Here is a 12,917-nt window from a genome sequence, read left to right as displayed (position 1 = left end):
AGCTCATACTTGGTGGAGCGTGCTTTCAGTGCCGTGACAACGCTTATGGATAACAAAAGAAACCGTCTTGACATAGTTAGACGGGGAGACTTAAGATTGGTCCTATTCAAACTGAAACCCGATATCAAGAGGCTGATGGCATTGCACCAACCTCATCCGTCTCATTAGAGTTGGACTTTAAGTTGTGATGAATGGAAAATAACTTTGGTTGTACTTTTTTGTCGAAGGGGGCGTTTAATACTCTGTACGTTGTCCAGGGGGGCGCTATTAAAAAAACGTTTGGGAAACACTGATATAGAGCGTCACACATTTCAGCAAAATTGATTTCAATGGTTTCAAAGTATCAATGTAACTTTCACATCTTGTTTATATTAAAACAATATATCTCAAGCCTTTTTTAGTTTCAGTTTAAAATTCATTAAGGTTTTGCTGAAATGACTATCACGGTATCACCGCTCACTTGTAATCTCTCCTCGCTCAATTTATAGTTTCCATGCAATTCTCTTGTGAGCAAAGGCTTTGTAGTTTAAATTGAGCCGCAGCCCATGGTTAGAGAATCACTGACTAAAAGGCTTGTGAGAATACCACCTGTCACATGTTTCTTGAGAACTTTCTTACGCTTCAAAGCTGAAAAATAATTACATTTTGTTTGCGCCAAATAGAAAATATTTGACAATCGGAAAAAAATGGAGTAGGAAGGCTATTATTTGGTACTCCTGCAAAACCCAAGCAAAAAAGGATTCAAGATACTGAAAATGAACTTCATATGTCCAAGGCAGATGGTTACAGCTGGTAGTCTTTCGAATAAAAAACATTTTTGATTCAAACAAAATAATTTTAAAAAAGTTACAAAATTGGCACATGAAAACGTAAGTTTTGCGCCTACCTGACGCCAGAGGCGACTGCCTAGGTCGCATAATGGAAGCGCGGGCCACGTATCCGAGTACATTATGATTATTTTGAAGATATTTACGACGCATTTTTTTAGCTGTGAGCGTACTGTTCTTTATATTAACCCTTGTTTGATACCAAACTGCAGACTTCGAAGTGACATGGGAATCAGGAATAATTGATATAATTAATTATTTATTATCAAACAGGCTTTAGGATAAATTCAATTCATCTGTTTTCTGGTGCTTTGTACATTGCAACGCGGAAACATTACAAAAGCAAATACATTGCGGTCAGGGATTTGAAAATACATAAAATCAACATTATCAAGTTGCTCCACGTTTTTGCTACGAAAGTTATCTGTTACAGTAAATTTATAGCTTGTGAATAAACCTGCAACTCTGTTCACTACATTGTTGAAACAACAAACAAATTCTTGGTCAGAAAATTCTCACTGCGTGATCACGGACATGCAAGCAAAAGAAAATAATCATAATCCACAGTCATAATCTTTTCATCATCGGATTTGGTTTCCAAATTCCACAAAGTTTTTAATTCCATTGAAAACTTTACGGCTATATCGTTACAATTCAGTTCTTCTTGACTTATTTCATCATACCCATTTTTTACCTCATGAGCATCTTTATCAATATGCGATTGCTCTGAATCAGTAGATCGTACAAGTCCACGCATTTCATTCATAGAATATTCGTTGATCACATGAATGTTATTAACTCGGTGTTTGACTTCGAATGGAATCATGTCAAAGATGTCTTGATACCGTTTCTTGATTTGGAAATGCGCTTGTTTCTCAGCAGGAGTGCTGCTAACTCCGTTCAACATCAAGTCGTCTAAGAGCTGTGTTCCTTTCGCTGAAAGTATTTCACACTTATTGTGGATGGGAGTAATTTTCGGTACCCAGTACCCAAAAATAGCAATGCATCCATTGGGTTTAAGAACCCGTTTGCACTCTGAAAAAAACTTGGGCAAATCAAACCAATGAACTGCCATGCCACAAACAATAAGATCAGCGGAATTATTCTTCAAGGGCAATTCTTCTGCACATCCTTCGACATACTGTATGTGTTCGTATATGTTTTGTTTCTTTGCCCGCTTAAGTTGCTCTGCACTCACATCAACTCCAACAACTTGGTTGAAGTATGATTGGAAAATGTTGATCGATTGACCGCTTCCACATCCAACATCAACCATTAGACCTAACTTTTCAGTAGGTGGACGGTCTTTCTGTTGATTGCCGTGGAACTTCATGGTTTCGTTTGCCAGTTTTTCGGAATAGGAGGGTCGAAATTTGAGATAGTTTTCAGCTATGTCAGCAGATTCAAACAACTTTTCCATCTTAATTTAATGAGCTTATTTTCTGAACAATACAAAAAAAGCATTAATGTTTTATCAAAGAGTACGATTAAGTGATATCTTCTGTCTTTCACAAGTATAAGAGAGAAACTTGTTGAAGAATTATGAAGACCTGGAGGCCACTGTTGGCAGATTAATTTATTTTGTTGAATGTAGTTCCAATTTCGAGATTTTCAGAAAAATGCACAATCTTGTTGACAGAGATCGTCCGGGGTATAATTTTGCATCCAAGATGATTTTATTAATTCCAAATTTTTTTAGGGGGGGGGGGGGGGGCTTGCATTTGTGTTCAACCAAGCGTCTTATTTTTTTAAACACTTCGTCATGTTTTAGTTTTTATATTTAAAAAAAAAAACAAGCTGAGAGAGACACGTCTTAAATGGTTGGGTCACTTTGCAAAGAAAGACGAAGATTATGTCGGAAGAAAAATAAGACAATTGGAAGTTAGTAAAAGAAAGCGAGAAAGGCCGAAAAGATAAAGAGATTGTGTGGCAGAAGATATGGAAATAGAGGGAGTGAAGGAGGAAGATGATGCAGAGTGAATGATGTGTAGGACTGCAATCTGCACCGGCGACCCCACTAGAAGTGGGAATAAAGTCAGAAGTAGAAGATTTTAAAAGTGATGCAATTGCAAGATGAGACGATCTATTTCACTGGTATCAGCCCCAACTTATCTTTTGAAAACGACCCCGTTGAGAGCACCCTTAAACCAGCCACAGAAGTACTGTAACTGCTTGATGAAGGGCATAATTGTGTTTCCGAAAAGATGAGATTTTGACCAGCTTTATACTGCTGCTATATTGTTTTAACAAAGCACAACATGAAGCTAATGTTTTTAAATTCCTTCTAAATCAATAAAATCTTTTTGAAGATTAGAAAACATAACTTTTTCAATACTTGCCAAACGTTACAAATTTTTCTTTAAAATTTTAAGAAAAACAAGTCTAATTTATGCACCATACTTCCTTATTTCCAACTTTCAAGTTCACAATTGGAGACAATCTCACTTCTTGTGAGTCAATGTTTTGCTGAAAACACAGAAAAAACACATCAGCCTGCAAAATTCATTGAATAAATGGAAATGAAAACTCAACATGTGAGAGTAAGTAACGTTTGATTGTAGTATTTGCAACATACATATAGGTCTTTTTTTTTTTTGAGCTGAACTTCAAAGCCCTTTGCATTGATATGGAGTCAATCCTAAAAGGTTGTGGGTCAAAATATGATGTTCTTTATCCCAACCCATGGTTAGAAAATGTTTTAGGCATCGTCACTCAAAACAGGGCTCATTTAGGAGGCAAAGATAGTGTTCACAAAGCCCTGCTTTCATGTGTTGTGAAATGTAAATGTTGTAAATGTCTGCTTTTTTCACAGGGTAGTTTGCTTTAACTATTTATGAAGGAATTCCTCGATATGAGGCAATGGGTACTTCTGCAGCAGTGGCGGCTCGTGACTTGGTCATGGAGGTGCTGTAAATGGTGATGTTAAATATGACGTCATGATGTGACAACAACGGACGAGCGCAGAAGGCGCGAGCCGCCTAGGGGGTCTAGGGGCATGCCCCCCAGAAAAATTTGCACTTTTATATGCTCTAAAATGCCATTCCTGGTGTTTTCAGGACAAAAAATAAAAATTTTAAGCAGTTGAAAATATGGATTTTTAGAACTTTGAAACAAAAAATTGTTTTTTCTTAAAATGAAAAACATGACTTGGCGATTATACAGTAATACTTGCACATAATCGACATAATCTTGTCTGAAAGCAGATAATCAAAACCATAACTGGTTTGAAGGTAGGTGGCAAGTTCAACTACTGCTCCCATGGACTGAATCCACAAACAGGCCATTCTTCAAAATTTTTGTTTCCTCCTTCATAAAAAGGCAACCCGACATGATTTTGTTCATGGCTGATGCTCATCATCGGCGTATGAACAGATCTTTCCAGGCTAGATTGGAGGACAGAAAATCAGGGATATCTAGAGAAGGGGATATAAAGGCTCGCAGCGATTATCTTATTCTCATGACACTACCAGGGCGGTAGTCTGTAGTGCTTTAAACATGTGGTTCTTTTCAAAATCGTAGAAAGTTTTGTAGTGCAGCTGTTACAATGAGCTACAGAAGACAGTTAGCAAATGTTACGTAGAGCATATTTAAAGAATACTTGTTTGGAAAGGCAGTTTAAAAGTTACCAATAAGCTGTTTTTCTTAACAAAGCATTTGCAGTAGGTTAGACGTAAAGCAAGTATATGGGTAGTTGAATTAACAAGCAACCATGAGCATGCTGTGAATACTCAGGCCTGATGCTAATAGCGCAATGCAAGTTATCATAAGAAGATTTATTAAACTACTATCGGTGCCAATCATCATTTTACGATAAACACAGATAATTTATGATAAACAAAAGCCCTTCTATTGTCAGACGCATAAAAAGCCTTCGCATCCCCTTCTTTAGATATCCCTGCAGAAAATCATCAGCCACTCAGCAGTCTCGTCGTCCAGGACATGGCTGATGATTAATAACATGAACACTGGATCTCTTTCTTTCTCTCCTAAACAAAGTACCAAAATTTTATAGGATTACCATATCTGCACTATACTGCTTGTGCCTTTGACCTCCACAGACTGTACATACCTTTAAAACAAGTTTTAACAGACATTACTTTCCAAACGTTGGTGATAAAATTGATGTATCGAGCCGTTTCTGAAAATGTTAAACAAGCTGTGCTGTGATGTTCCAAGCCGATTCATTGAAAACACCTGCATGCCAAAAAATAACTGGTCAGTGGTCACATAAAAATACTAGTATAGCATTGATATGAACACAAACCTTGCACATGAATACACAAAAATTTTTCACCAACTATAGTTGTGTAGGCTAATGCAGAATTAGGTTCTTTGCACTTGATTACATGTTCTTCAAGTTTTTGAAGAAGTTGCATTGAATGCATTTTCTACCACTGTACATTTGTACAATAATACATTTATAAGAACACCAACTAAAAACCTACTGAGAGCATTCAGTGGAGATATCTGTGAAATGCAGCTTGGATTTAATGAGGACTTCTTTAGTTTGTTTGCAACCTTTAATGACTTGTCTTCTTCCATAGCTTGTCTTCTTCTTGTTTGTCTTCCATAGCCATTGTTTGTCTTCCTTAGCTTGTCTTCCATAGCTTTAATGACTTGTCTTCTTCCATAAAACAAAAAACAGACTATTTAGATATTGGATAAAAAATAAAAATGAATCAGCAAAGAGGAAATACAAAGCATATTGCAATAAGCTGAATCATTTGAAACAATCACTGAAAAATCAACATTATAAAAAAAAGTTTGAAGAAACAAAAAGTGACTCCAAGAAAACATGGAAGATCATTCATGAGATGATAGAGGGGAAAAGAAATTCGAATAATAAAAAGCTTCCTTCAACTATGACTATAAATGATAAAAGCTATAAAACAGATTCTATTGAATTCATTAATTTATTAAATAATTACTTCACAAATATTGGAACTTCAATGGCAGCTAAAATTCCAAATTCAAATGTAAATTTTGAATCTTTCATATTAAACAGAAAATGTTCTTCTTTTGGCTTTCCTGATATAAATGAGATAGAAGTATCTGATGCTATAAGGAGCCTCAAAGCAAATAAAGCTTCAGGCATTTTTGAAATACCTTCTAAATTTATTAAAATGGCTAATGTAATTATATGCCCTTTTTTAACAAAAGTACTGAATAAATGTGTCTTGCAAGAAATTTTTCCTGATGTACTCAAAAAGAGTCTGATAATACCTGTACCAAAAGTTAGTTCACCTTTACACTTTACAGATTTGCAACCAATTTCTTTATTGCCAACTTTTGCCAAAATTTTCGAAAAAATTCTATATAAACGGATGATGAATTTTATTGACAAATATAATATTTTAACCCCAGCTCAACATGGTTTTCGTGAAAATGATTCAACAAGCTTAGCATTGACAAAAATTTATGACGATTTACTTTCTAACTTGAATGATCATAAATACACATGCTCGGTTTTTGTTGATTTAAGTAAAGCTTTCGATACAGTTGATCATGGCATACTTCTAAAAAAACTTCACCATTATGGCTTTCGTGGCAAATTTTTAAACGTTTTAACATCTTATCTAACAAATAGAATGCAAAGTACAAAGATTAACGGTAAGAATTCTAATTTTAATGTTGTTAAATGTGGTGTCCCGCAGGGGTCAATCCTTGGTCCCTTGCTTTTTCTTCTTTATGTGAATGATCTTCCAAATGCATCTTCTTTTTCAACTACACTTTTTGCTGATGACTCAAACTTTCATATGTCAGATAAATGCCTGTCATCTCTCCAAAAAAATGTCAATAGAGAAATAGAAAAAATTGATGTGTGGATGAAATCCAATAAACTTTCATTAAATTATAGTAAAACTACTTATATGATCCTCTGCAACAAAAAAAGTGCAGCAGAAAATTTTAGTCTGTCCATTAGTGGCCGATCCATCGAAAGGAAGAAATGTATAAACTATCTAGGTGTAACTTTGGATGAGCGATTGACATGGGATAGTCATATTATTAATCTTAGAAAGCAGCTTGCAAAGGTCTGCGGCATAGCATTTAAGCTGAGATACATTGCCCCTTTAACAGTATTACGGGCTTTATATTATGCTTTGTTTCAATCCAAGATCCAATACTCGATTATAAATTGGGGACGAGCTAACTCTACATTGCTTGCTCCACTACAAGTGTTACAAAACAAGTTCATTCGATCCTGCTTATTTTTGCCGAGGTCAACAAATACAACTGTTCTTTATCACCAATTTAATGTGCTCAGAATTGACGATATTATTAAATTAGAAACTGCAAAATTTATGTACAAATATGTGCACAAAATGCTGCCCCGGGCCTTTGCTGGCTGCTTTATTTTTGTAAATGAAATTCACCATCATAAAACCCGTCAGAACCAAAAAAATGATTTATATTTGCCTTCTACAACGTCAAACTCTGGTAAGAAGATGCTATGTTTTAATGGAGTGAAACTATGGAATCAAGTACCAAAAGAAATAAAAGAAAAGTCTTATAATGTTTTTAAATTTAAATATAAATGTTTATTAAAGAATTTGTACAATGATCACTCCTGAAACGTATCATCCGCTTATTTCTCTTCACAATATTTTTTTTATGTTGCCCTGTGTTATTCCATTGTTAATGTATTGTTAATTCCATTGTTAATTTTTACAAATTAAAGTGCTGGTATTGTGCTATTTATTATATACCGTATGTGTTAATGTTCTTAATTTTGGGTCTTTTGTTTAAATGTTTGGGTGGCAGCTGACTTTGGTGACCTTTTGGTCTTTCGCTGCCATCCTTGTTGCGCGAATTATTTGTGTTTATTGTGTTTTTGCTTTTTGTGTCTTTCTTTTTCGCCAACAAAACAAAAAATAAACTGAACTGAACTAGCATAGAAACGAGACAAATGATGAAGTTCTGCAATACATGACTGACCAAGCAGGTGCTCATGGCCAGCACAAGGGGGATTCATCTATTTCCTTTTTACAAAATTGTTGTAAATATTCTTCAGATTATGCGTAAAATCAAATAATTAAAACAGCTTTTCCTCTTTTCTCAATGGATGCTATGCGAAAGCTTTCCACAACACAGATCAACAAACAATTTCCTATAAAACAAAAAGTACAGTTTAAAGAACCTGTTTCTTGAGAGAGAATGGTTGCCATGACTTCCAATTCTTCTGCACAATAGTAATACTCTTTCAAAAAAATAGTCAAAGTACTGTATAAATCAACACAAATCCTAAATTTATATATACCATTAAGGTTTGATCTGGCATAATGGATTTGATGTTTCATACGGTAGGCTATGCAGTTTAAAGATTCATAGCCTATTCACTGTTGGCATATACCGGTAGTTCAGTTTATTTTTCATCATTAACGTGTCTGGAATGAAAATGGTTGTGCAAGCTACAATATAGACCTACCATCAATATACGAACATGCCAATAAACAGAAAAAGGTGACAAAACCACGGCGGTTCAAAACATGTCATGCAATAGCTGGGTACTGGATGTACAGTACTGTATACAACTGTAGCCAGCAAGGCTGTCAGCTACTAAACCGGTTAACAAACGCTATGCATAGGTCTATCTACACTGATAAAAGTTAAAGAAAATAAATGTAGCCTATGCTGTAAGCATCTGTTCTTAGTCCAAAATCATAATTGTCTTAAACACTGACGTCTAACTAGAGCTACAAAAATACTTAATTTACATTAGTTTAACTCTAAACAGCTCAAAAAGCACTGCAAATTAGTGAGGGAGAACACACGTAGCTGCCTGACTAGCTTCGACTGACAGGGTTGCCAATAGTAATATCACTGGCTTACAGTCCAGCAGTTTCTGTCGTAACAGAAATTTCAAGACTACAACTTGGCAACATGGTACTGCAAAAAACGCAGTACCTCTCCCAGCCAAAATCGTCGCTTGTAAGAAATTGGCGCATGCGCAATACAGCACAAACTAGCCGAAACTGGGACTGCAGTACCAGAGTCTCCGTACCAAAATTTGTTTAATGCGGTGATTTGTGCTATTGTTTTCTAGATATGACGATTGGTTTGAGAAGATTTTCAAGAAATACACATACATTAGGTTCTTCAATAAAGGTTAGGTTATACATTAGGTTATATGTGTAACACAGTGTTTCTTAACCTTTTTAGCGCTCGTACTAGGGTGTACCAAAAAAACCTTACTTTCACTGATCTTGCTGTTGGCTGGCAAAAAGTTGTGTTTGGGGTCAAAACTAATGCTAATATAAAAATTTTTAAATTTCATTGTTGTTTGACGCCTATTTTCTTTACGTTTCCATGGAAACAACCCAAATTTTAAAAAAATAGCTTAACTTGAAAACCACTATAGTTAGAAAGCTGTAATAAACACCAAAAGTTCCAGAATACCAATATTCCTATTAGTGTTTCATACATTTTATTGGTCTAGGTAATGTAGTTTTTTAGATATTTCCTAAAATAGCGTTTTTGTAAAAAAATCTTGATAATTTACTCTAAAAATTATTATTTTATACAAATTTTTGCTATAGCTGGCTAAAGTGGCAATGTAACAATCACACAATAGTCTGGCAATGTAAACAAAAAATTAAAGTACTTGACTAAACACTTAAATTACCGGTATACAGTAAGCAATACTATTTCACTTCCTTTGACAATGCTCAAGACAAAAGGTGTAGCCTACCAGTGGTCCGGTACCTGTGTAGCCGTAATGCGATATGCAATGTTTTACACATCATATCAATGAAAATCAATGTTGCTTGATTTGTAGTTTTTACAAATACAGTTTCATTCCTTTTTTAGTGACTCTTTTTAATGATATGGCTTGTTTTTCTTTCAATCCTTTGATAATCTTTAAAATGTTTTGTTTTGCTGTAGCATTTCGGGTGAGTTTGTTATAAAATTCAGTAAAAAGACCCAATGCTCGTTCAGATGCATCATTGACAACTGGGATTGCTTTGATTATATATATTTTTTACCTTTGAGGCAGTAGATTTTTGTGCCAAAACTTGGGATTAGCTGTTAAAAAACTTGTATATATCTAAATTGAGCAAATTGAACAAAGTCCATGAGTCTTTTCCTATAAGGTTGTGGAGTTGAGTTTGTTGTTGAAGAACTGGCATGTGCTGGATTTTGGAAGTTTACTTGATTTAAATGCTCCATCATACTTTAAAAGTTCTCTAGCCATTTCCTGTTTTTGAGTGAAGGAAGCATGATCGCTGAATAGTGCAAAAATAACTAGGCGCTCAGAAAGGTACCACAAATGTTTATCAAACTTTGTCAAATACGCTGAAAGTTATTTCAATAAAAAGTGGAGGTATAGTTGCAGAATATTTTTGCATCTCTTTCATATCATTCCTCGACTGGCAATGTAGTTTTAAATCATTGATTGGAGAATCAAGAGAATTGGATGCAGTAAACCAAGGCTTTATAATCTATATGACATAATACCAGACTGCCAGAGATGAGATTTCATTCAATGTTGCTTCAGATACCAGATTTAACTTCAGCAATTGTGATTTGAAAAAAGCCTTGGTTGACCACCTTGACCCCCCTTGACCCCCCCTAACCGAAAACCTGCGGACGCCCTTGCTAGAACACTAAATGCAACCCAAAAACACTAGAACTAGTGGAAAAACACTAGGAGTGGCACCACTAGTATATACCTGCACCAGGGTTGCCAGACTGAAATTTGAAAAAAGGCTAAATTCACCAAAAAAAAAGGCCAAATTGGGGCCAAATAGGTAGAAAGAAGGGCAAAAATAAGCCAAACTCAAACAAGATAAAATAAGCATTGTAAGCATTGTAGGTCGTGACTCAATGTGCCAGAATCTGAGCTTGGATTTGTTCTTGTTGAATATCAGCATTTAGAAGCAGAGATGCCAGCCTATGAAAAGGTCTTAAAGCCAAAATAATATAAAAGGTTTGGTTTTGAATCTTTATCCTCGGACTGACAAAGCTTTGATAGGTTATTCCTGGTAGTTTCGCATACTTGTAGAGGCTTTTGACGCAGGGTCGGTTAACGAGATTGACAGAATTAAATTTCCGATTGTTGAAGTTTTGTTGCTGGGGAATTATTCCATCCATTAGGTACCGCTGAATGGAGAGCAGTCCTTAGAATGCGTTGCTCAAGCGCACACCCCAAGAGTCGAATCAGCGCCGCTTGATCTTAAAGCTTCTTCGTTCACGAAGTCACGCGCTAACCAACTGAGCTATCGGGGCAAACTTAAAAAAAAAGCCAAACAAGGAAAATATTAGATAAAAAAGGCCAAATGGATATTTACCTGTTTCTGTCAAAATACTGTCTATAATATTCATATTTCTTGATATTTTATGACTTGTAGCGGATTCTGATAAATTGTAGCAAAAATATTTCTGAAAGTAGCCTGAAAAATAACAAGTATAAAAGATCTGTAGCGGATAAGTTTAAATCCGCTACAATGGTGAGATCTGGCACCACTGGCTGGCTTAGAGGTGAGCGCAGTCTGACTCGGCGCCAGCGTTACATTACGAGTATTAAACAAGCATAGAACATATCTTGAACAATGGTGAATATGGTTTTCATCTGGTAAGGTTACGATATATGAGAAATATTGATTATTATGCATACAGTATTGAAGAATAAATTAAAAAACGGCCAAACTTAAGGTCAAATCTAGAAAAAGGCCAAATGTATAATTTCTAAGGCCAACAGACTTTAAAAAAGGCCAAATTCGAGAAATTTGGCCTTAAAAAGGCCAATCTGGCAACCCTGACCTGCACTGATAAGCAGTAAGCACTAGAGTGTGACAGCCGCCCCATGATTTTTGAAACTTGGTTTCACAGAGCCTACCTTTTTTTTGGTGTTGAGGTTTTACCTGTATAAGATTCCTGTAAAGTTTCAAAAAAATTGGTCAAGGTTTAGAGGTGGCCCGTGGCCACTAAAGTTTTTGGGGGGTGCGTGATGCATTTTTAGGGGTGTTTTTGCTATATCTCAGCTCGTAGACATGATAGAAGGTCATGCTATAACTCAATCGATGCAGAATAAGCAAGTTTATATCAGACTTGTGAACAAATGTTCAGTCTAAAATTTGTAGTTTTTGAGTTATTTGAGAAAAATCCGTTTTTTGCATATTCCTGAGAAAAATGTTCTTAGCACCTTTTCTTCTTGGGTTAAAACACATGGAAAATCAATGAAATGATGAATTCACATGTTTACTTACCGGTAATGTTAAACGAAATCACAAAATACATTTGAGAGCGAGGAACAGCGATGATAAAAATCACAATGTGAGAAACCAACACCGAGATGGATGTAAGTTTTGTTTACGCTGATTGGGCATAGAATTTCTGCTGTTCTCATCTACTTGAAGACTATTTTGAAATGAAACTTCTGTCTTAGTAGTGTCAATAAAGTCTTGGCACAGTTTGACACCCCTTTCTGCTGCATCATTAACAACACAAAGATTTGAAACCCAGGTCTCGAAATTCCGGCGGTCATGACCTCCGGAATGACCTCGAATGTCTGCCGAAGCCGACTCATTGGTCGGTCATGAATGACCGCCACAAAATTCTTGACAAAAATAGAGCTAATGCAGCAAAAATATATTTTAAATTTGAATTGTTACAATTGTTTGTTTAACGCGAACAAATACGGAGCTGAAACAATAATAGCACAGGCAATTGCTTCAAAGATCACATTAGAGTGGCGCGGTTAACGAGCTGATGGCAAAAGTAGCCATTTTTACATCATTTCAACGCCTTGCAATGTTGCCTTGAAATAAAGTTGTCTGAACTTTTCGGCAGGATATGTATTCTAATTTTAACAATGAGGATTATTGCGTTTCATTGATCGTTTGTTAAAAAGAAACGTCACAGAGAAGCAAGTCTCAGCTGGGTTCCGCACGTGCTCAGGCGAATGTGGCGACCTTATTCACGCTGATACTGATAGAAATAGAAATTCTGCACAGAAGAGAGGGTGTTAGACTAACACTATTGTGTTAGTTAGTTAACACTAACACTATTGAGTCACTAATGCGCATTTGTCTGGACGGTCCTGAGCTGGAGATTTACGACCCTGCGCCGGCAGTAATCGCTTGGCACAAC

General features: G+C 35.8%; 1 protein-coding gene across 1 annotated transcript; it reads right to left on the bottom strand.

Moving 5' to 3' along the window:
• Window positions 1-972: 972 nt before the first annotated feature.
• Window positions 973-11,142, bottom strand: LOC145785626 (uncharacterized). The gene is made up of 2 exons (XM_082597303.1): window positions 11,117-11,142; window positions 973-2,269 (listed from the first exon to the last, which is right to left on the bottom strand). The coding sequence occupies exon 2, from the start codon at window positions 2,245-2,247 to the stop codon at window positions 1,354-1,356; it is 894 nt and encodes a 297-aa protein (XP_082453429.1). The 5' UTR covers window positions 2,248-2,269; window positions 11,117-11,142; the 3' UTR covers window positions 973-1,353.
• Window positions 11,143-12,917: the final 1,775 nt, after the last annotated feature.

Source organism: Aplidium turbinatum, chromosome 16, assembly GCF_918807975.1.
Source record: "Aplidium turbinatum chromosome 16, kaAplTurb1.1, whole genome shotgun sequence".
NCBI classification, from domain to species: domain Eukaryota; kingdom Metazoa; phylum Chordata; class Ascidiacea; order Aplousobranchia; family Polyclinidae; genus Aplidium; species Aplidium turbinatum.
Note: the sequence above shows the minus strand (reverse complement) of the source record. Positions and strands in the feature narration are given on the sequence as shown.